The following is a 23,413-nucleotide window of genomic DNA, read 5'->3' on the forward strand; positions in this document are numbered from 1 at the left end:
ATTATTATTCTGCAAAATAGTTCAAAATCCGAAAAGATGGTAGTGGCAAAACAATCCTATGTTGGAGTCGTACTTTGCTTTATTTACGTTTCTGAACGAGAACATTGAAAATGTGAAATGCGTATAGTAAACTTTTAATGCCATTCGTTACACGTACGCCCTGCCAACGATATTTATAGGGTACTTAATTTATTTTTTATCTTTTCGTCTGTCTGTTCGTGCATCCGTCAGTCACGTATCAGTTTATTTTATGTTTGTGGTTTGGGTGTCATATCATGAAGAAGGGGATACAAAATCCAATTGAAACTTAGTACATTCCTTATTTATGTAAATATTTGAAAATATATGCCATTGAGAGTTTTGACAAATATTTCGCTATTTCTAGGCATAGAAATGGGATAGCTCTAGCGCGAGTGGGGTATGCTCTCCTACGGACACACATAGTTTTAACCTGCTTGACACCTTTTCGATTTTTGAATTGTTTTCATTTTGCTTTGCAGAAAATGCAGTTAACATATCTTTTAATGTTTCACTGTATATACGTAGATGAGGATTGCCATACTTGTACTAGTATGGTAAGGCTGAGTACTTTTAAATCTGTCTGTATGGATTCTAAAATTTATAGCATTATTGCATAGTTTGCATTCAAATATTTCAGCAAATATTATAATTATAACAGGAAAAACGTCATGTTTTATAATAAATGATTTTTAGCGGTTCATAAAGCTTATGTGTACGAAGGTTCCTATTATATGCAGGTTAATTTTAAAGAACTCTTAAAAGGGGTTTTCATGAATTCGTAGAGACTCAAATTATTGCAAGGGAAACACTGATGTGTATACATTAGGTTCCTTTTTATAGTTGTTTTATATGCTTTATTTTTCTATAAAAGATAAGATATTTTAGCTGCTGTTTATTGACATACTTCATCAAAGTGTAAGGTTATCATTGTGTAAGCAGTTACTTCCCGAGTAGTCCTTAACCTAAGTAGATTTAAGCAAATTATTAAGTTCTTTTCAACACCTTCTTTATACAATAATATTTTGATTCATTAAATGAAGTATCTTGCTTGGTCATATCTCACCTGAACCCCATACATTCATTGTTTCGTAGAACGTTCCTATTCTTATATAAAATAATATAAAGATTAGCCTGAAGCCAAATGTCAATAGCCTATTTTCATATTTTGAAAGCATTCGGTTGCCTTAAATGACTATGACCATTGCTTGTGTATTACTATATACAAGTAGTAGGTCATGAAGGAAGTTTGCATGTTACACGAAAAGCAAGATAGTAAATAAAACACACAATAGAATTTGAAGATGTATTAGATCTTAAAATTCTAATAACGAATTAATGAATTTTAATTGTCAGATAAAAAAAAATGCATCACGTCCACATTGCCCTATTACTGCTTTGTCGCTATCGTTCTCACTACACCATGTTTGAATGATAATTATAAGAACCAGGAATGACTCGGTCATTCAGTAATATTTACACTTTCTCCTACATTCTTGTTCAAATATTTGATGTGTTTGGAAAAGTAATAGAAAATTAAATTGACTATGCAGAGAACAAATACACGCAGCTTTCGAAAACTGTAATATGGTTTGCAGGCATACAAAAAGTGTACTTTCAATTGTCTGTATGAACAAAAATAGAAAATTGTCATATTCGAGGTTAATGGTTTTCCTGCTTTTATTTTAAAGTACAGGCCAATTAGGCAAGTCTAAAACAAATGAAAATTCGAATGTACCGTTTGTACTCTTGTTTTATGCGTACGCTCTGCTTTTTCTTGTTTCATCCTCGTCATATTTAGAAGTGCTTTGAATTCATTATTTTAAGAAATATTAAACTAGAGTAATTATTTTATATGGTTTTGAGAAAATAATGCACATAGTCATGATTATTTACAACGACCCCTCTTCAAAATACGAACATAACCATTGTATAATTTGTAAATCCCAGTTAACAGAAACAAACCATTGGTTAAGATAATCGGATACGAAAAAAAGTGTGATAATGAACCATACATGCGAACAATAAAACATTAAGTATATATTTCCTATGACCTGATCAGTAAAAAACAAATATGTACATATTAGGGCAAAGATATACAACACTTCCTTGTATGTTACCCACGACAAAAACATGAACTAAAAATGTCTATGATTGTTAACTTACAATTGCTTTCTGTTCAGCCAATCTGTCCCAAGCCCCTGTAACCAGACATTACATCAGAAGACCAGATAAATCTCATATTAATGGAGAGTATGAGGTATTTACGTTGTATGTTCAGAGTATGTGTCATATGCTCTTAGTCTTGTTACCATTTTAGTTTGCCGGAATTGTGATAGAATTGGTTTAAGTTATGCTTCAATAGATATGTGTGTAGTATTTTTATGATTTTATTGAGTGTAAAAATGTTTTGTGACCCACATTATGCATCTTTATGTTATTTCCTTTCTTGTCTTGAAATTTTTGTTAATGTATGCAGAGAGAAACAAAAACATGTATTATATCTTAAATGATAACTCTTTTTAAAAAAATCGTGTTTCCCGGTCTCTTAAAGTTAATATAAGAAGGAATATCTTTGCCTACATAATGCTAGTTGTGAGATCCACTACAATATTTATTGACTGCATTTTCCAGTTTTAATGTCGTAGGTAGGCGATTCTTTCCTTCTCTGGTTTCCTCCACCGATTAAATTTGACCGTCATGGTATAGCCATGTATGCTGAAAGTGGCGTTAAACAACAATAGCCAATCGTTAAAATTTGAATAGATGTGTGTGCTATCTGCTTCAAGTAAATGATATATACAATTACTGGTCAGGAGTTCCAAAATAAATCAAGTACAATTTCTTTAAGTTATTCATAGAGAAACAAAGATCAAGATATCATTTGGTTGTAATTAGGAATTTCTTCGTCTAATTTGTATAACATTATTCCGTTCACGTTGATGAAGCTTGGAACGGAGAAATCGTGCTTGGAATCACGAAAGTCCTTTATGGAATAGATAAAGAACGGTGGTGGATTGTAATATTCCATTTCATAATCAACCCATTGCTAACCATATCGGAAATCTGACAACAATTACTATGGCCTGATGAATTTGCAATCAATTTTCTGATATAATGGAAATTATATTTAGAGACATGGCCTCAACAATTAATGCAATAAATCACAACAGGAATGAAACGATGAAATAATTAAGATAAATCCCTAACAAAGAACTATAACTATTAGATAATAGCATTGATTGATTGATTGTTACTTGCTTACCGCTCAGTGGCAATTATTTCATTCATATACAGGAACAGAACAAATAAATGATTAATATAGGTAGGGCCTGCAAGGTAGGTCGACTGGGACGAAGGAAATGAGGGAAACTTAATTTTAACATATTTTATTTGCCAAATATCTTCAAAAGGGCGGGAAATGTGGAATGCAATTTGAAAATAAGTGTATGTTTTATAGGACAGAAGCATTCCATCTATACATGTTTACGCGCGCAATTCCAACGCCCTCAACATTGCATTCGAAATGAATATCCCGCATTATTATCCCGTACGAGACTCCGTGTATATACACACCTCAAAGTCAAATGAACGCCCTACTTAAGCAAGTATTTAACTGTCGGGCGGGAGGTCCAGGGATCACCATTAAAAAAAATATCATTGATGTTTGATGCTTATTTCCAGAAAGGTTAACTTTGAGCTTCATATTATGTTATACATATTTTATGGGTAGTAAAAAGTCTTGGAAAAGTGTAAAAACTGACAAAATTAATCGAAGATTTATTGAATTATATGTAAATTTGTAAATGAGACGAACTCAGAGTAGATCCGGAAAGACTTACAGGCATAATAGAATTAATCTTCAATTTTATCTTTTTATACAAAAAATCTTCATTTTTTATCGATAATCGCAAGGTGAATTTACTAAAAATTCATGCGTTGCCTTCAGTAAGAATTAAACGATTGTTCCCTAATTGCGAACTATGAGTCGGTTAAAGAGATACGAAATGACAACCAACATAAAACAGGGGTTCCATCGTTTACACAACACATTCAGACTGATAAAGATGGATTGTAATTTTATCTCAGTAGAATATCTGCTTTGGAAAAAGACTTATAAATTATGTAGTTTCTTATAAATTGTCTGGTAGATTAAATTATCTCCAACATCATTCTTCGAAAGTTCTATGTAGCTATGCTACAGGGAATTCTATTTTATACATGTTTTGTTATCCATCGTGCGACTTTGCAGTTTTTAATTAGTTTTCAACAAAGCCATGCTCGTATATTGGAAATTTTGCGTTGATGCATAGAAAGAAGTATATAATAGTCCCAATTGTCCGTATTCTAGTTATATTATATGTACATTGCAGTTTTGCCATTTGAACAATACAAGTAAAACCTCTAGAAATATGTTCTAGAGATGGGTTTGTTATTGATTAATATAGTCACTGAGCATACATGCTGATGACAAATGCATTTTATTACACAACAGCTCTGAATATTGGACTTCGCATAAGCTAGCGATTTTTCATATTATGGCTGAATGGGGTGTCATTAAAAGGTTGAACAATAAAGCTGTGTATCTTTTGAAGGTCCATTAGGTACAATTAATATCAGAACAAGAAGACCAACACCAGAGATAAGTAAAGAAATACGGAATCGAAATTGTTCTGGACCTTGACTAGGGTAAATACTGGCATGACAATCTTTGGATCTTTTGACTTGTCCTAGGATAATATTTAACAATCATAGCTAAGTAGAAGCATGTTTAAATCAAAGGGTTACCCATTGAACGTGTGGAAACCAGTGAGTGTTAATAATAAGTGAGATGTGTAGAAATCTAGTGGTACGGGAAAATGAATAGGAAGCATGTATAGCATCAAAAATAGATTCTACACGATACATTGTGTGTGATTAAAATAGTCTGCAAGATAGTTGCAGTAAATAAATTTTAGAGTGTATAAAATCTATTACAACTATCTTTTAGTTTCGAGTTTGGCAAACACGTTATCTTTTACACATAAATCACTGAATTGATATAAGAAATATAACTTGACAATCCATTGATCAAGAATATATTACTTGTTTTCATAGTGGTAGTAAGTATATTATTTAAATGTTACACCTTGTTCCTTTGAGAGTCATTTTGTTTTTTTCTATGACGATTTCTGTATACTCTGCATACGACGTTACAAAATAATGGCATGCTCAAATAGAACTATCTTGCACACTAAAATAGTGTTTTATCTCATATGAGAGTTACAATATTTCTTATAGTCATTGAATTCGATTAGGTAACAGAACTGGCAAAAATGCAGTATTTGGACATAAACTACAAGACACCAGTTAGGACTATATATTGACCTCTAGATATTCTTTGTTTGTTTTTTTATTGCATTGGACTGTTTTCAAGCCTAGTTAACATATACTTCAAATATCCAATCATTCATATATCTGGTTATGACATATTTTGCATTATGAAGATCATTAGAGAAACGTTTGTTATATATGGCATAGGAATCGTGACTAATAAGTTCATTCTTCTTTGATAAGTTTTCTGCAAATTCAAACTAAATTGACGTATGGTATGCATGCTACCTGTTAAAGGAAACAAACATTAATAATTAGAGAATTAAAGTCAATAATTCAGGATAATTGGTATTGCAGATCTGTCATTATTTACTTTGATGTCAATTAAATAAAACAATTTACGTAATTGTAGATTTGCGTAGAATTGCAATTGAATATTGTTAATTTCATTAATCCATCAGTATTGTAAATAAATGGCGGAAAGAGGAAAGAACGAAAATTGATTAACGTTAGTATTAACTACTTTTCCACCATCTAAGTATATATTTAAATAGCTAACATAAAGGTAGAAACAAGCCAGTTCAGTTGGGGCAACAGGAGTGTGGTTATGTCCTCAGTAATAAAACAAGCTAATGTGTCACTGCATTTTTTGGGGGTTCAGTTTAAAGATAGAAGGCGTGGTATGATTTAATCTTCATTCTAAACAATCACAACAAAAAAGTCGAAAGTCAATCTTTTTATGGCCTTGCAACGAAGTTGTAGGTGCCATATAGTTTTACCCTTGTCCGTAATTCCGGCTTTCCGTAATTCCGTCTTTCCGTAAATCCGTCATTTCTTCATTCCGCAACAAACCATTATACGGAGTTTTTTTCTAAACACCTTCAGATATTGGGCTGATTTTTGGTAAGTGAGTTAACCATGATGAGTTACAGATCAAGATTAAGTTTTGTTTCGCTCCACTAGTTTTTGCCGAAATTACGGGCTTTAGACTTTGATAAATTGTTGAAAATCACACTGAGTTATACGGACTGTTTTCTAAACGCCTTCAGATATTGGGCTGATTTTTGATATGCGAGGCTACCATCATGTTTTCGTCCACATGTGTTTATATTGAAATTACAGATTTTTGGGACCGGGCCATTCGTGTCACTTTGACACATTTGTTTTTTCTTTCTGACCATTACTGTTCTGAAAGTCCTTAACGCATATCTATAATACTAAAATTACGAGGTCTAATTTGTCAGCCGTCATCACGTAAAAACCACGAATCAAAGAATTCAACTTTATAGATAACTAATATAGTACAAAGGTGTAGATTAAAAATTACACCACTCCAGGCCCTTTTGTTTTCCACGTAATTAATATTGCCAATAATTAAGAAGTTCCGGGTCGAGTCCGATACCGATACCAATAGTATATTCATCTGTTACCTATTACCTTATCTGTACGTTCCGAATTTGGCAGGCGCACCACCAAACGGTGTATGCAGGATAAGCTATATACACGGGTCATAATCACAGGGTTGACACTACTAAATTGTCAAATTGTTACCTATTGTAGTATTTTAATCAGTAAGACTTTATAAGATAACAATACGAATACTAAAAATAAGGCGTATATGTACAGTTTTTAATTTGTTTGCGGGCATGACGTCATGAAAACAGCGAATCAAAGAATTCAACTTTATTTATAACTAATATAGGACAATGCTGTTGATTAAAAAAATACTCCATCCCAGGACCTTTTGTTTTCCAAATAATTAACATTACCAATAATTGATAAGTTCAAGTTAGACGGGTTCAAACAGAAAGATTTGAAAGCAGAGAAAACTGTGATAACTATCTTATAACCGGCGGAAAGCCTTTATCAGATGACAATACTAATACAAATACAATACAAAAGTAAGTCTTGCGCATAGTTATATACTTTAATTCAGTCACGGACCCGCGATATCACGGGTGTGTTCTAGTACATATAGATTTTGCATGCAAAGTAAAAATAAGTAAGTCTTACACTTATGTTTTATTTAGCAATGCAGTATATCGTCAGGTTAAAGGCATTATAACTAAAACATATAGTGTAACCAATGTGATGGCAATACTCCGTCATGTTACAGGCATTATAACTAAAACATCTCGATGAATTCATTACCCGACCCCAACCCAACCTACTAAAATTAGTAATTCAGTTATGTAATATTATTTCACTGAGGCTCGTTTATTGTTTGTTGAATCCAATTTGTTACAAATGAGAGGAACCTATGTGAACTTGTAATATTCCACTAAAATCAGAAGAGTCATGAGACAGTCGCTGGTGTTTTAAGTCGAGCCATCTGTCGGTCTACCTGGTGATGCCAATGTTTCATAAGCTTGTGTCAATCATATCTTTGTCATTTGGCAAAAGCTCAATTTACATTAAAATGCATGTCAAAATCGATTGCAACACACATGTTTTATCTATAAAAACCCAGATTGATTGATTGTATGTTGTTTGCTTAACGTCCTGTGGTTACTATAATAGATATCTATGGTTTATCAGAATATGAAAAACACATCGGTTAAGCTCTTAGTATCATACAGAGGTAATATGTCTTTCGAAAATTTCATATAACGATAAAATGACAAGACATGACAAAGTGCGATATAATTCAATAAAAAATAGCAGCGGCCTTATTTATGTTGAAGCAATAAACGATAGGGAGCAAATAACGACAACTACTTAATTACAGGCTCATAACTTAGCATCGCATCGTATAAAATATGGGGGAAAATATGTTTGAATGCTGAACTTTACCCTTACCTAGTACAGTGGTATAACAGCACAATGTAAAACTCCGTTGGAACTAGCTTACTAGACGTTACTAGAAGTTATTTCAAAGCCAACAACAACTAAACAATAACTCATGTTCTCCAAGACTGACTTATGACTAACATTTTAAAAAGAATTCTTATGATTTTAAGGGGTTTTTTTCTAAGTAAAATTATCCTTATTGAGATCATTCCCGTTAGTTAAGTGACTTACTGCAAACCATTCTCAGTAGCTAAAAACATTAAATTATTTTTTAATAATCATGATGTATGTCATGTATTTTAGGTTATGTTGAGATATTTGCTTTGCCAAATCTTAACTGGTAAAATGTTTTACCAGTTGCTCACACGTTATCATTATAATGAAATTATTTTATATAATCTTTCAACAATATTGCATAATTTTGCGATTATCAGACATAATAAGCAACTAAAAAGTGGATTATTGAAATTTTATGATAGTGATAGCACCAATTATATCAAGTGCTTTATAATGAATGAGTATTAGCTGTGTGAATCATTAATGTATCTAATTTTAGATAAAGCTAACTATATTATAATAGTCAAGTTAGTTTCGAAGTTTTTTGTGACCATTCCGATAAAACTTGAAAACGCGCCATTACGCAAGAGATGTTAAGTTTATTAAATCTAAATGAAATTTGATTTCTGAATCTTTTTTTTTCAGTTTTGACTATTTTTGGAGGTTGGGCTAAAGCTAAAACATATAATTTCTGGATTATTTTTGATGAATGATACTAAATGAATTATAAACGTGTTATTGCAAATGAGACAAATATGCACTAAATATCAACTTTATACAGTGATAAATAAGGCAGGATAAATAGGTATAATGTATGTCGGAATGTCAGATTCAGATTCAGATATAAATGCAGGGATACAGACATAACATTATACTAGATCGACATTCTAATAATTTTACACTGGCTTTGATGATTATGTAACAAAGAACCTTTTTTTCTTGCAAATGCTTTTTGAAGTTGCGTAAGCTGTAATTAATCTTTCGTTGCCTTTCTTAAAATAATAAACAAAGTTTTATTTGTACTAAGGATATATATTTCTACTGATAATAAATATACACCTTTTCTGACGATATATAATTACAAAGATGGCCTTACTGTATTAAAATAGAAGTATAACATACGTTTGAGCTGACGTTGTGTTTATAGTAATTGAGGATATTTTTAAAGATAAACAAACAGTCATACGGGTAGGGCCAATGTGTAACTCACAAGGTTATAAGATGAAAGTTGTCCAAACCTTCAGAAAAACAACACATAGCTTCAAAATACTTCGAATACAATTTTATGCTAAGTTTAGAAAGTTTTTCTCATTAATGTTTGCGATAGTTATTCGGAACTAGTCAAATTATATCATCAATAACCAACCAAAAATACACCACGATGTGCCACATGTGGAGCAGGATCTGCTTACCCTTCCGAAGCACCTGAGAATACCCCTAGTTTTTGGTGGGGTTTGTGTTGCTTATTTTTTAGTTTTCTATGTTGTGTCATTTATAATTTTGTTTGTCAGTTTATTTTCCATTTATGAGTTTGACTGTCCCTCTGGTATCTTTCGTCCCTCTTTTAGAGAACCCCAAAGTCTACCCATAAAATAGTTATACTGTGAAGATTGAGCTTTTTAACATGGCGTTAGTATGAAATAAGTTCAGTCTGAATTGACCTTTTTGAAGGATAAACTGGAAGTGTTATTTTTAAACAGATTGAAAGTAAGTGAAAACCAATAAGAATATTTTACAATACACATTTTATAGCTAAGATTTGCTGCTTTCTTATCAAAACAACGCAAGAAAAACAAAACGTATAATGCCGTTTTGTCAGATCGGTGCCTTTGATAGCTGAATATATGGTGTTAGGCCGTATGGTGACCTATTGGTGCTACAATCTGCTCTGTTGGATAAATATCACATTAGCAATCATGCCATATCTCCTTGTTTTATATTGTAAATTAATATGACACTTATTAAATAATATGATAATAAAAAACCCTCATTAGATCGAATACCCATCAGTTTGAAAGTAAACCAATTGTGGTTATATTTCTTTTATTTGTCGTTTTCTTTCATCATTCTGTAGTTGATTGCTTTCATAGGATTTTTCATATGATTGAAATGAAAGTATTTCTATAAAAAGAAATCACTTCGAAATCGACAGATATGAACGATACAGCAGAACATTGCCACCTCGGGAAATAGGCCTCGTTTGATAGTATAATTTCCACTACATTACTAAGTATAAAATTCAAGACTTACGTATTCGAATATGGCCGAACACATTTGTTTGTTTCAGTAAACTTTACATACATTAATGTATGAAATATTCAAACAGTGTCCCTCATTAAATTATATATAATTATAAGTTCTGCACACATTTGGTTGATTCGAATTGAGTTTCCTGGATTAGACATTTACAAGAATATTGAAAGCGTAAAACCTCCTAAAGGTCACAAGGTGTAAAGTATATACGAGACTGATGACAAGATATCACATTAATTCAAAACATATTTTCTTTATAACATCAATAATTGTGTTCATATAAAGAGAAGGTTGTTGTGTATCTATGTGTGCCTGCAATCTGTTCATCATATACCAAGATTTGAAGCCAACAATGATGTTGCTTCGTATCTATCGTTTAAATATACCATTTTCAACGGATTTTAATCAGTTTGTTCTTTTGTTCTGCTCAGTTAAACAACTGCCCCAGGTAATGTGAGGGTTGGGCGTTTACGAACCTGTTTAGCCCCCACAAGTTGTATGTGCCTGTTCCAAGTTAACAACTCGTTATTAAGTGGTTCTCGTTGATTCATGTCTTTTATATTTGTTTTTCGTAAGTTGTGTTGTTTTGAATTAATCCGTCGTTTTGTAGTTTGAATTTGTTCCTGTTTTTCAAGTAGTTTACTGTACGGTATGGATGAATTCACACTGCCATCTACCATTATTGCTGTTGGAGATGGCACTGTTGTCAGATTGTGTCCTCGCATTCAAATAGTTTCATGATCATCTACCTTATTGATGAACTAAATAATGCATCAAATTTTCATCAAGAAAACTTATGATACAATTAGGAAAACTATAACCAAGAAAATGTTAGTATGATGAAAAATATTAGTTCTTAAAAAAATAATATATAAAATGTTATCAAATAACGGGGAACTTCCTCTAATTTTCATTGAAAGACACATTGAACAAAAAAGAATAAACATGATCTGTTTTGAAAGAATAGCGAGATATCCATATAAAGGTTAAAGGTATATTATAAGTAAATCTTGTTTGACTCTTTAAAAGATACTCCTGTAATGTTATTGATAATTTGCAACAGTAATAAAACACAGATTTATACGTTGTATAATACAGATTCAGATTCAACATTTTATTTGAGTCTCACCACTTGTAAGACATATAATACAAATTTCAATCATCATAATATATACATTGAATAAAACGATAATTTTATAAATTAAAATAATAGTGCCATTCTATAAAGAATTATAAGAGAATAAAGAAATCAATATAAATAATACATGTAATGCGTTGTGGACTGTAATAAACATGTTTTATTGAAATATGAATACATGTCAGTCCGTCTTTATTGTCTAAATTAATTGCTGTCTGATTTATCACTCCATTAAGATTTTTACAACCAACACAACAAGTCATTATACATAAATACTGCATTGGCATCCGACGGATTCTTTAGCTAGTATTGCACTTCCGATTCCGAAGACTGAAAGCTTTTTAAGGAAAACCAAAAGTCTAGTCTATAATTAAACTCTTAGTTTTGAACATTTTCATAATACTATTTAATTTAAGAGTTTACATAAGGCCATTTTGGTGTGAAATTGTACATCTGCCTTCAAACCTTCCCTTAGAAGGCTTTGATAGGTTATCATTCCAAAATCCTAGTAGCCCTATATTCTATACACAGGGAAAAAATTATTACATTGGACAATGCAATTCAATCTTTTATATTATAAGAAAAAATCTTTATGTATCTTCATCAACCTAAACGGTTGCATGGGTAGTTATTTCTAAATTGTGTGAATATAGGACAATATAAAGAGGACATGAAGCACTACAATATTAATAGTTGTAAATAAATTAATACGACACATGGAATTATAGACATTTATTGTTTATTAATAAATCCTTATGATGATAAAATTATGGCTATTTTATAAAATTGTTTTATTCACCAATTACATTACGAGTAAAACATCTAGGCATATTTCGTGCATTTTGATGGGCGACTTGTTTTTCATAAGTTTGGAATGCACTTGAACATTTATCCTATATCCGTTCGACAACAATTTATAATTGAATCCAACTTTTAAATGCAAGTTAACTGCACTCTTCAATACATGTACTGCTTAAACACAGGCGCATTACTAACTTATTTATATCTAGCCTACATTATATCATTACTGTAACACGGGACTTGATGTAGAAATGATTAAAGAAGAAAGTAGATCAAAGCTTTTCTCCATCTTGAAAAGATTTTGCTGGCAACATTTTACAATAAAAACAACTATTGCACATACTGAAGGCGTAAATGACAGTAAAATGATTTTACCCGACTAGAAGTACAGCGTTGTTAAATGTTAGACGATAGATGATTAGTTCAAAGGATTGTATGCAAAACTTTACCAGAATCGAAAATTGAATTATTTTAAATTAACTTAATTGATTATGAAGTGTATCTTACATCGAGCTCCTATGCAGGACATTTATTCATATTTTTACGCTCACTTTGTCATACAATGTTAGTTTAGCGGGGAAACGATCATCGTCTATTATAAGAAACAAGACACCCTTGAGAAGTTTTTTGAAGAAGAAAATAGCTTAATTTTTATCCCATTAGCCCCTATGTAAAGACTGTTCCACAGTCTGCTCATATTGGATGTAAGTTTCAAAATCAATTATCCAAGAAATATGCTTGCCAAGTCATTAAAAATGATTCAATAAAGTTATCATTTTTACGAAAATAATTAGCAACTTCCATTTGTGTATTTTTTAAAACCATTTTGAAACAATTTCAATCTCAATAACCTATATAAACACAGATACAAATGTAACACACATTTTCTATCTCAACACCTTAAGGGAGTAAATTTATACATACAAACACACGTCATTGCTCATTTTCTACTGAGTTAAGTTTTTAAATAAGTTTATTTAAACGATTTTCAATTTTTTGTTTCAAATGTCCAGTTTTTTTTTCTTCAAAAAATTAGCAAGAACGAAAAAATCTTAACCAAAACTCAAACTTCTTGGAAGAAACGCGACTTTTTTTTCAAATGAATTCATTTTGTTATAGATATCGATTCGTGTATCTTTATACAATAATATTTCAAGTTTACAGTATTTCATAATAATAGATTAGCGTGTGTATGTAGAGAAAGTTATAACATCTAAAATGGTAATAGAATAAAGGTCTTTTTTTTGTTACGATATTAAAAGTTTGGGTTTTGGACCTAAATTTTAAAAGAGAAGAGATGAAATTCTGAGATGTTTTAATACCACTGTCATGGTGACAGAATTCACACTACTATTTTATTAAATATTTATACTAGTAAGGAAACAAATAAAACGTTTTGTGTTAGTATGTTAGTTTTTATTGAGTTTGAATAATTTACTTTGAACTTGATGTTTTTCCTTCAGATGACCCACAAGAGAAATTACCTAAAATGCTTGTGTGTATGTATAAGTCGCATGAGTTTATTCTCCAAAATTGATGGTGTACAAAGAATGTGTTCGCTATATGAATCTGTAAGCTTTAAAATTAATGTCGGGAAGTACAAATTGTATATTCAGACGTTTCGTCCCGTCGACTATTCTATTTACAATACATACGAAAGGGCAAACCTTACCATAACTCCTTGGGTGTATTTTATTTTAAAATAAGATTGTATAGTGAACACAACATATACCTTTAACCTCTCCCAAACCTAAACGTATATGACTAAAACCTGAAATATAATGTCATCTGTCGAATACTACCTACATTCAAACCTTCTTTTTTGGTATATAAAACTTGCATGATTTAGTTTCCCTCATCCCTTTCGATTACAATGGATGTTTGTAAGTAAGTTGTGCAATGGACCCCGTGTGATTATTGCTTTATTGCAATTAAAATTTTAAAAAAACCCAAATCAAATCATTACCAGTTACTGTTACTCACACAAATATGTTATTTATATTAACTTGTATATTGTCAATAACCAAAGTATATCATTTATAATCACTTTTAGATCGTGTCTTTTGGGATAGTAAGTTTTTTGTTTTTAAATAAAAGTGGGTAGGAAAGTTGCCAGTAATATTTGTGTGCATGCTTTAATAGTTAACAGTTTGTTCCTGATTCAATTAAATTTCATAATATCTTGGTGTTTACATTCACATCATGGTGGTTGCTGTAGTTACACGGTGCTAATGCAGTACCAATTATTTGATAAGAATATATGAACTCTTACAATTAACACATCGTTTAGATTGGTAAAAAGAAACATTTTGCACTGTATCAACATTGTTTGAGTTTATACTTGGGACATTTTAACATGATATAAGACCTACCTGTAATACACCTGACGGGTTGTTTTCATTACTGAATGCTTTATGATGTATTTGAGTTCTACATACACATTTCATATTATGTATTAAACCAAAAGATCTGCCTTCAATAGCGATGTCTGATATGTTTTAATGTGTATTGACTTGTATTCAATGAAATTCTGCCATAATCATAATGCGCCATGTACATACATATATTCGAGTGAGAATTATTTCATGCCTATTAACACCAATGCAGGTACATTAAAATTGGTCAGCTGTATTTGTTTGTACTTTTACAGTGAAGGGGTGCAAAGTTACCACAGATTTTGTGTTTGGTATATGTTGCTCCATTCTGGAGAATCCTATTTATTGAATATTTATTGAATATTTGGTGATTGGTTGTTGTTTCGTCATTTGCTGTTTTGCAGTTGTGTCCAAAATACTTAACCTTTTTTTTTATAGTCGACCACAAACTCCTTGAAAATATTTTATATCGACAATAGTTGTGTATTAATTTCGTTTATATCTTGAATTATTTAGTATATATTTTAAAAACTTGACACTATTTTTAAATTAAATTATTTCCAATGCAGATAACATTGAAGTATTATATGACGAAATAAACGGATACCGTTTTATGTTCAAAGGTATACCAGTAACATCCTCTACCTCCTCATTCTTCTCCTCGATACAATGTTAGGCTAGCTATATATTAACTATATATATATTATTGCTCAAACTATGGAAACTTATTCTCAAACTGGTTTAATTTCTGTCAGTGACTTGTTTGACTACAGTATAGGCAGTTGCATGCATGTTAGGTAGTCTCTTCTTCTAGGATTATCAGCATGCAATTTCACATATTATATTGTATTGTCTGGAACATACCGATTCTCACAATGACAGTTGGTTTGCTTCGTTTTATTCTTAGCCGACTCATGTATCTATATCTATATATATATATATAATGTATATCATGTAAACGTCTAAATATTAGTCAAATATTTATAGATATTTCATAAATGTATTGAATAAGAAGTTGTAATAAAATTGATTATAAAATGTGATTTTTATAACTTTTGCATGTTTTCCATGTTTAACTAATACCTTTTTATTTCTGAATTATTTGCTTTGTTGTTTTGTAACGCATTAATTTTCAAACTGATTAATTCAATTAACCAGCTATTCAATGCACGTCTTTGTTGTTATGATTATTGTATTATGCATTTTCTGTTTTTGATTGTAGTGAAATCTTGGTAGATTTTTTAATAACTAACTTTTCCTACATGTTAAACTTTCTGAATTTCTAAAATATTCAATAATTTTATTTTACGATTTTGCTTGAAAATAAAACTGTACTCTATATATGCTTTATCGTTAATACTGCATTATTTATAAATTTTAAAAGGTGGTAGCAATTTCATTTGCTTGATCAATAAAACACTATTGTATTCAATTTGTGCGTCTGATCTACATTTATCTCTCACAACTCACAACTAACTATTTCTATTTCAGATACACTTCATGACAGCTCCCCGGGGCCCCTCAGAAGATTGTCTACGATGATCCATGCCTCATTCCGGGGGTCGCGTCATGGTTCCAGACGAAACTCAGACGAGTCTATTCATTCGTTACGGTTAGGCAGAAATAGTGTAGCATCACCAACAACTCTTTCTTCTCATAAATTAATTCGTCAACTTACTTCAAAAACAGCAAAAGGTAGTTCTCTCATTAGAAGAGACGGTTCTATCATCATGATTAAAAATGGAAAAATTATATCAATGAGACGAGATCCCTCTTTTTCTAGAATGTCAGACGATGTATTTCTTCCTTCGCCTTCTGAAACGACTCTTCATTCAATGGAAATGTCGCATTCCAATCATTCTGCTCTGAACAAAGTTAAAGAGGAGAGCTTTGAAACTGAACCTCTATTAAACGACGACAAATCTAGTCAACAAATTACTACTGGGAATGGACATGTCAGTCATATTGAAACATCACCTGACAAAAATCATAACTTGAAAAACAATTCGAGTATTCCAGAATGTAACAAAGCTAATTCTCCACGGAAGCGACTGACAAGAATGGCGCGAGTGACATCTAATTCAGACGATAACATTACTGTAGACACATCAGATTGTGGGATTCAAATTTCTATTTTTGATCATGATTCCAGTCCGGAAAATACAAATGGCTTCACATTTCCTTCTAGTCATCAAGACTATATAAATAAAATCCATGACAGAATATATACAAATAACATGAAAAGGGCAAGCAGTGAAACAAATATGAAACTTCACAATGCAGCAGCGATGTCAACTTTTAACACTACGTCTAAAAGCTCAAATATTATATATAATGTTCCATATTTAGAATCATCTCTTAGAAGCTCTAGTGACCTTAACGAACAATCAAGTTCTAGTGACCCAAATGTGACAAAACAGGCTATACCTCAGTATCGTCATAGGTATACTGTAAGTAAAGAGAATATCAGATGTAGTCCAAAGAAATAACGACAGGATTTTATAGTATTATATGTGAATTTTTATTATTAAATGGCATAAAATGTATGAGAGGGTATGTATCATTGATCTGTCTAAGTTTCATTTTAAGAAATGAAATTAACACAAATTTAATGCATTAGAAAAACGTTAGCAAATATAAAAACTGAGTGATATTGTATATGCAAGTCAAGTAATATTTAAGGATTAAACAATAAATATGACAGTCATGATCACAGAGTAATTTCAATGACAGTCAGTTGAGTAAAATCAATTAAAAAGTCATCGGTACATTGAAAGTCAAACAAAAGCATATACCAGTAAAAAGTTGCTGAAAGACAGACAATAATATGAGGGGAAAATAGACGTTTTAAAAATATTACTAGATATTTTATAGCACGTACCCCTCCAACCAAATATACAATTGAGATGCTTAGTCAATAAACGAGTAACTCATAAAGAGTATCGAAGATAAAACGTAAACTGGACAAAAGATACCAAAAGGACAGTCAAACTCACAGATCGAAAACAGACTGACAACGTAATGGCTAAAAAAGAAAAAGACAAACAGACAAACAATACAAATAAAAGTACACAAGACACAACATAAAATGGAAGGCTTTCGAAACAATAACTGACAGTAAAATCAAGCAGCTAAAGACGCAATACGAAAACCGATTTCCGTGTTTTTCCACAAACAACAACAATTTATAAAAACAACAACTACTTGTGTCCTGCCATAACATTTCTTGTAAAGGATGGAATAAGATAAATACAATATCTTGTTTTAGAAATGGAAAAATGATTCTTTAAAAAAAAAACGAAAAAAAAACCCCATTATTAATCACCAATCTTTAAACTAGTATCATTTTCTTCTTCCCTCGCAACGCAAATGTCAAATAGAAAATAAAAACTAAATTTGCCAAAAATCGACTTTCATGAAAGAGAGTCAAAAGATACCAAAGGTACAGTCAAACTAATAAGTAAAAAACAAATTGACAGCGTCATTGCTAAAACAGAAAAAGACCAACAGACATATAGCGTTACACAAAACACAACATGACAAACCAAAGACTGAGCAACACGACCCCTCCACCAACTTGGGATGATCTCAGGTGCCCAGGTTAAGGATTTCCCTTCTGTATGTGGCACTCCTGTTTTGCTCACACAATCGGTTATACGTCAGATTCGATAGGTCACATTCGGGAAAAAGGTTGGGGATTTATTGTTCCATTAGTATCTTCCTTCCTTTTCACGAATGTGACCTACCGAATAAGACTTTCCCCGGGTGTGTAATAACATGAGCAACACGACGGGTGCCTCATGTGGAGCTCTCTAAGTTTTTGTTTAGAAACACAGGTTATATAACAAATGAAAATAAGTTTCAAGCATATCTGTTAACCTGAGCAATAAAAAGGTAATGGTCCATTGGTAGTAAAACAAAGGCATATAACAGTAAAAAGTTGAGCAATAATGTGATAGAAAATTAAGAAACAAATAAGTATACGTTTTTTAAAGTATAACTATACATTGAACATCACAAACATAATCATTCGAGGACATACCAATTAAGATGCTCGGAAACGGTTAGCAGTTTCCTTTCAATCCACGAATGACCCTAAAAACTATCATAGATAAAAACTAACCTGGGTCTATTTAGAACTTCAAAATAGAATTAAATTGAATAAGCAATATGAATGACGATATCCATGTTTTCCAATAATTTATAACTTTAATTTAAACAAATTTATAATAAATAAACGAAACCAAGACTTGTCCACTATTGGGTCTCTTTTTATACATTTTTTGTAAAAGAAGGAATAACAAACGTAGAAAGGGACAAATGATTAAATCCAAAATCTTTATACTAATATATTTTTTTTCTCTTTCCCATCTCAGCAATGCAAATTTCTCAACAGAAAATAAAAAAAATGTTTGTCAGAATTCCACTTTCATGTACGTTCAAGACAAAGTGGCGAAATATACCAAATTGACATTCAAATTCTGAATAATACGGCAAAAATAAATTGACAACATCGTAGCTAAAACAGAAGAACAGAAAAACAGACGAACAGCAGTAAACAAAACACAACACAGAAAAGACTGAGCAATGCGAACCCCATCAATAACTAGAGGTGGTCCCGGGTGCGCCGGGAGGTTAAGCAGATCCTGTTCCACAAGTTGCATCTATCACATTTGCTCATGTTTGTAAATACCTGGTCATAAGTCTAATTCACATTCGGAGAAAAAAGGGCGGGATTATAGTTACGACAATTGGTACACATCTGCTGTCATCTGTAAAACGGATAAAAACAGATATTACATAAAGGTTAATTAACTCGTGATGGCGTCCGTAAAATTAACGAAGGGATCAATACAACTTCACCACTTTAGGCTTGTTATTTTAATAGGATGATTTAGAATGATTTTGATATTTCTATATACTTTGAGAAATTTCTGTATAATCGTTCAAGATAAATTAAAAAAATCTATAATACAGTCATTACAAAGGTTGATTTTTTTAATTGATTGGGTTAAAAAAAAACAAAAAAAGCAGAAGATACGAATGGAACAATAAAGACTCCTAGTCGAGAGAAAATTATAATATCATGACAGATAACGAAAGACGACAAAAAGACATACAAGTTCATAAAGCAATACCTGGAAAAGGACTGAGCAAGGCTAAACCCATAAAAAAAGTCAGGTGATCCGTAAGATTATGCAGATCCTGCTCCTCTAGTGATATGGCACCCGTCGTGTTGCTTTTGATAAGTTTAAATTTTGTAATTAGTCTCATTCGGTGATATCAAAATTGAGAGTAAAAAGGACTGGTTCGTAGTTACAAATTGGACATACATATGTGAATCTGAAACACAGATATTCCCAAACAGAAAACAAAACGCGTGATGGCGTTAATCAGAATTTCGAAGGGATTACTGCAATTCTACACATGAAACTGTTGGTTCAATAACTTTCTTATTAACATTAACCTTCTATCAAGTAAGTAATGATATGAAATAGAAGCTATAAAATATAGTTTAAGGAGGCTCGCGGGTATAAAAATTTTCCGGAAAAAATCAAACGTTTATTTTTCATTTCAAATTTTATTAATTACCTTAAGAAGTTGTTACTTTATCATATGGTACAAAAAATATTCCAAAAAATCAATACGTGTTGGCCCCAGGTGACTTTTTAAATGTATATAATATCATTGAAAAAGCTCCAAATTATCTCCCTTGGGTGCAAAAATGCCATATTTTGGCATTAAAATTTAAATATCTTTTTTAACTCATCGGTGACCTATATTTTTTATTGTTATTTTCGAAAAAGCTGTACATAAATTAAATAATTGTAAAATTTTAGCCATTTCTGTAATTTAGTTCTTTTTTAATTTCTATATTACCGCTTTTTCTCCTCTTAGTTCAACAGAAAAAAAGGACATTAGCTAAAATGTATGCTTTTTTCGAAGGCAGATTGTGAGCGTAAATGAACGGTGACCCCATCTTTTTATTTCATTTTTCTATTAGGTATAAGATAAAGTTAATTTATAGAAAAATATAGCGAAATCTTATAATAAATAAAAAAAAATGATTTAGACCCGCGAGCCCCCTTAAATGGAAGATATGTATCCATATACAGACGCTGATGGAATGATGCTATATAGAAATAAACGAAGAATTCACTATCTGAAAGCTGAAAACCCTCTGTGGTAATTAGAGTTAGCTTTCTTGTCAATGTTTGTTGTTTTATATCTTTCAAACTGGTGTAATGAAAGTTCATAATTTTTCATGCTCCATATTGACTTAATCGGAAACTTATTATTTCTAAAAAATAAAATGTCATTTTTGAAGACCGTCGAATGATTTACGTCAAAATGACATTAATGTGTCGTTAGATTCCAGAGTTATTTATCCACTGTTATATGTATAACTACGAGAATATGATAAAGCACATCTATATTGATTATCAGACGTCACAATCAATGAATATTTAAAAGTCCGGAATATTTCAGGAATAAATAAACATTAGATGCCAATAACAGGATAGATATAGTCAAGGTTGCAATGATTTACTTTACTAAAAATATTGTTACAGACATCACTGTTTTATATCATAAGCATGACTAATGATTATTTTAATCATTTTTTTTTAGATACAATATCTTTGACATTTCCCCATTTTTCATATCTTTGAATTTAAGTATTACACATGAAGTTTATCAATACAAATACGTGGGTGAACTTTAGCTGTTAACGTCTGTGTCATTTTGGTCTCATTCTTCATCTGTCCACATCTTCTTTTTTTATAAATAGATTATAAGATACATTTTGTATACTATTTCTGAACTCATTCTTGTTCAGGTTTAATTGAAAATATCATATATATATATATATATATAACTCGTTTAACATAAACCCAACAATGTAAGATCTGTAAATTTGCTTTCGCAAAATCCTTTTGTTCTTCCCTCACCATGCTATTGAGATATCGTGACACCAAATCGCCTGCACTGTATCCGGTGTGCTAGAACAAACGATCACCTGGGCTTTAAAATGAAGAGTTTTACCTTTCCACGTCAGTTTTAATCTAGCGTCGTACTACAGTACATGATATATAAGGCATGAAGATGTTAATTTTTTTTAATATATATATAGTTATCAAAAGAGGAACGAAAAATACCAAAGGGACAGTCAAACTCTAAAACAAACTGACAACGCCATGGTTAAAAATGAAAAAGACAAACAGAAAAACAATAGTACACACGACACAACATAGAAAACTAAAGAATAAACAACACGAACCCCACAAAAAACCAGGGGTGATCTCAGGTGCTCCGGAAGGGTAAGCAGATCCTGCTCCACATGCGGCACCCGTCGTGTTGCTTATGTGATTACAAATCCGGTAAATAGTCTAATTCGGTAGGTCAAATTCATTAAGGGAAGGGGATTGTAGTTACGACGTAAGGAACATATCCGATATCATTTTTGAAACGGTTATTCCATAACGGTCAACCAACTGGTGATGGCGTCCGTAAAATTTACGAAGGGATGATTTCAACTTCACCATTTGAAACTCTTGGTTTAATAGCTTCTTTGTGAGCAGTAATCCTCTATCAAGAAAATCATGATAGGAAATGCAAGCACGGGAATATCGTATCAATTGGGAGATATATACCCCGAATGCAGGTGCTGCTGGAATGTTGCTACTTAGAAATGGAAAGTTCACAATTGGAAAGCTGAAATCATCTCTTTTGTCTTAAAGTTTTGTCTTCAACCGACCCTCATTGTCAATTTCTAGATGTAAGTCAAGATATGAAGCCGACTTAACTGTATCTGTAGTATCCTTTATCTCCAATTCGATGGGATAGATGCGATCCACATAGTCACCAAATTTTGAATTGTTTAATGAAAGAACGTCATCTATATAGCGGAAAGTAGAGTTAAAGGATGTTGCTAATATATCATAGGTACCAGGATTATAATTAAGTAGTACCAGACGCGCGTTTCGTCTACATAAGACTCATCAGTGACGCTCATATCAAAATATTTATAAAGCCAAACACTTACAAAATTGAAGAGCATTGAAGATCCAAAATTCCAAAAAGTTGTGCCAAATACGGCTAAAGAAATCTATGCCTGGAATAAGAAAATCCTTAGTTTTTCGAAAAATTTAAACTTTTGTTAACAGGAAATTTATAAAATATGACCACATATTTACAACTCGTCTAAACATCAAGCCAACAATGTTAGATCAGTAAATTTTCTTTCGCACATTTTTTGTTCTTCCCTCGCCGGGATTCGAACCCATGCGACTGAGATATCGTGACACCAAATCGGCTGCACTGTATCCGGTGCGCTAGACAACACGACCACCTTGACTTCAAAAATAAAGCTTATGGTAGCCGGGTGTTACCTTTCCTCGTCAGTTTTAATCTAGCGTCGTAATACAGTACATGATATATAAGGCATGGAGATGTTATTCTTACAGATCAGCTCAATTATCTATAATTAAGGATCCTACAAATTAATGCAAGATCCAGTAACAGAAAATAATTATATTTATAAGTACGTCTGAGTCAGTGACAACTCTACACAACAGATTTATCCATCGGATAACAAGCAATGCTGGTGATACATGGCTGTGAACACTATGTATATACACTTCGTCTAAACATCAAGCCTACAATGTTA

At 31.7% G+C, this 23,413-nt stretch overlaps 1 protein-coding gene across 8 annotated transcripts in view; it reads left to right on the plus strand.

Annotated features, from left to right (window-relative positions):
• Positions 1–17,291, plus strand: part of LOC134706311 (melanopsin-B-like) — a 39,356-nt gene extending 22,065 nt beyond the window's left edge. For 4 of the 8 annotated variants that reach the window (XM_063565137.1, XM_063565139.1, XM_063565140.1 and 1 more), the window contains 2 exons: positions 15,315–15,368; positions 16,237–17,291. In XM_063565137.1, coding sequence (XP_063421207.1) covers positions 15,315–15,368; positions 16,237–17,234 — 1,052 coding nt within the window. In that variant the 3' untranslated portion in view covers positions 17,235–17,291. Of the gene's footprint in view, positions 1–13,833; positions 13,870–14,423; positions 14,442–15,314; positions 15,369–16,236 lie in introns of all 8 variants that reach the window. The other 4 variants (XM_063565138.1, XM_063565142.1, XM_063565143.1 and 1 more) reach the window with 4 other exon arrangements.
• Positions 17,292–23,413: the final 6,122 nt, after the last annotated feature.

This window comes from Mytilus trossulus, chromosome 2 (genome assembly GCF_036588685.1).
Source record: "Mytilus trossulus isolate FHL-02 chromosome 2, PNRI_Mtr1.1.1.hap1, whole genome shotgun sequence".
NCBI classification, from domain to species: domain Eukaryota; kingdom Metazoa; phylum Mollusca; class Bivalvia; order Mytilida; family Mytilidae; genus Mytilus; species Mytilus trossulus.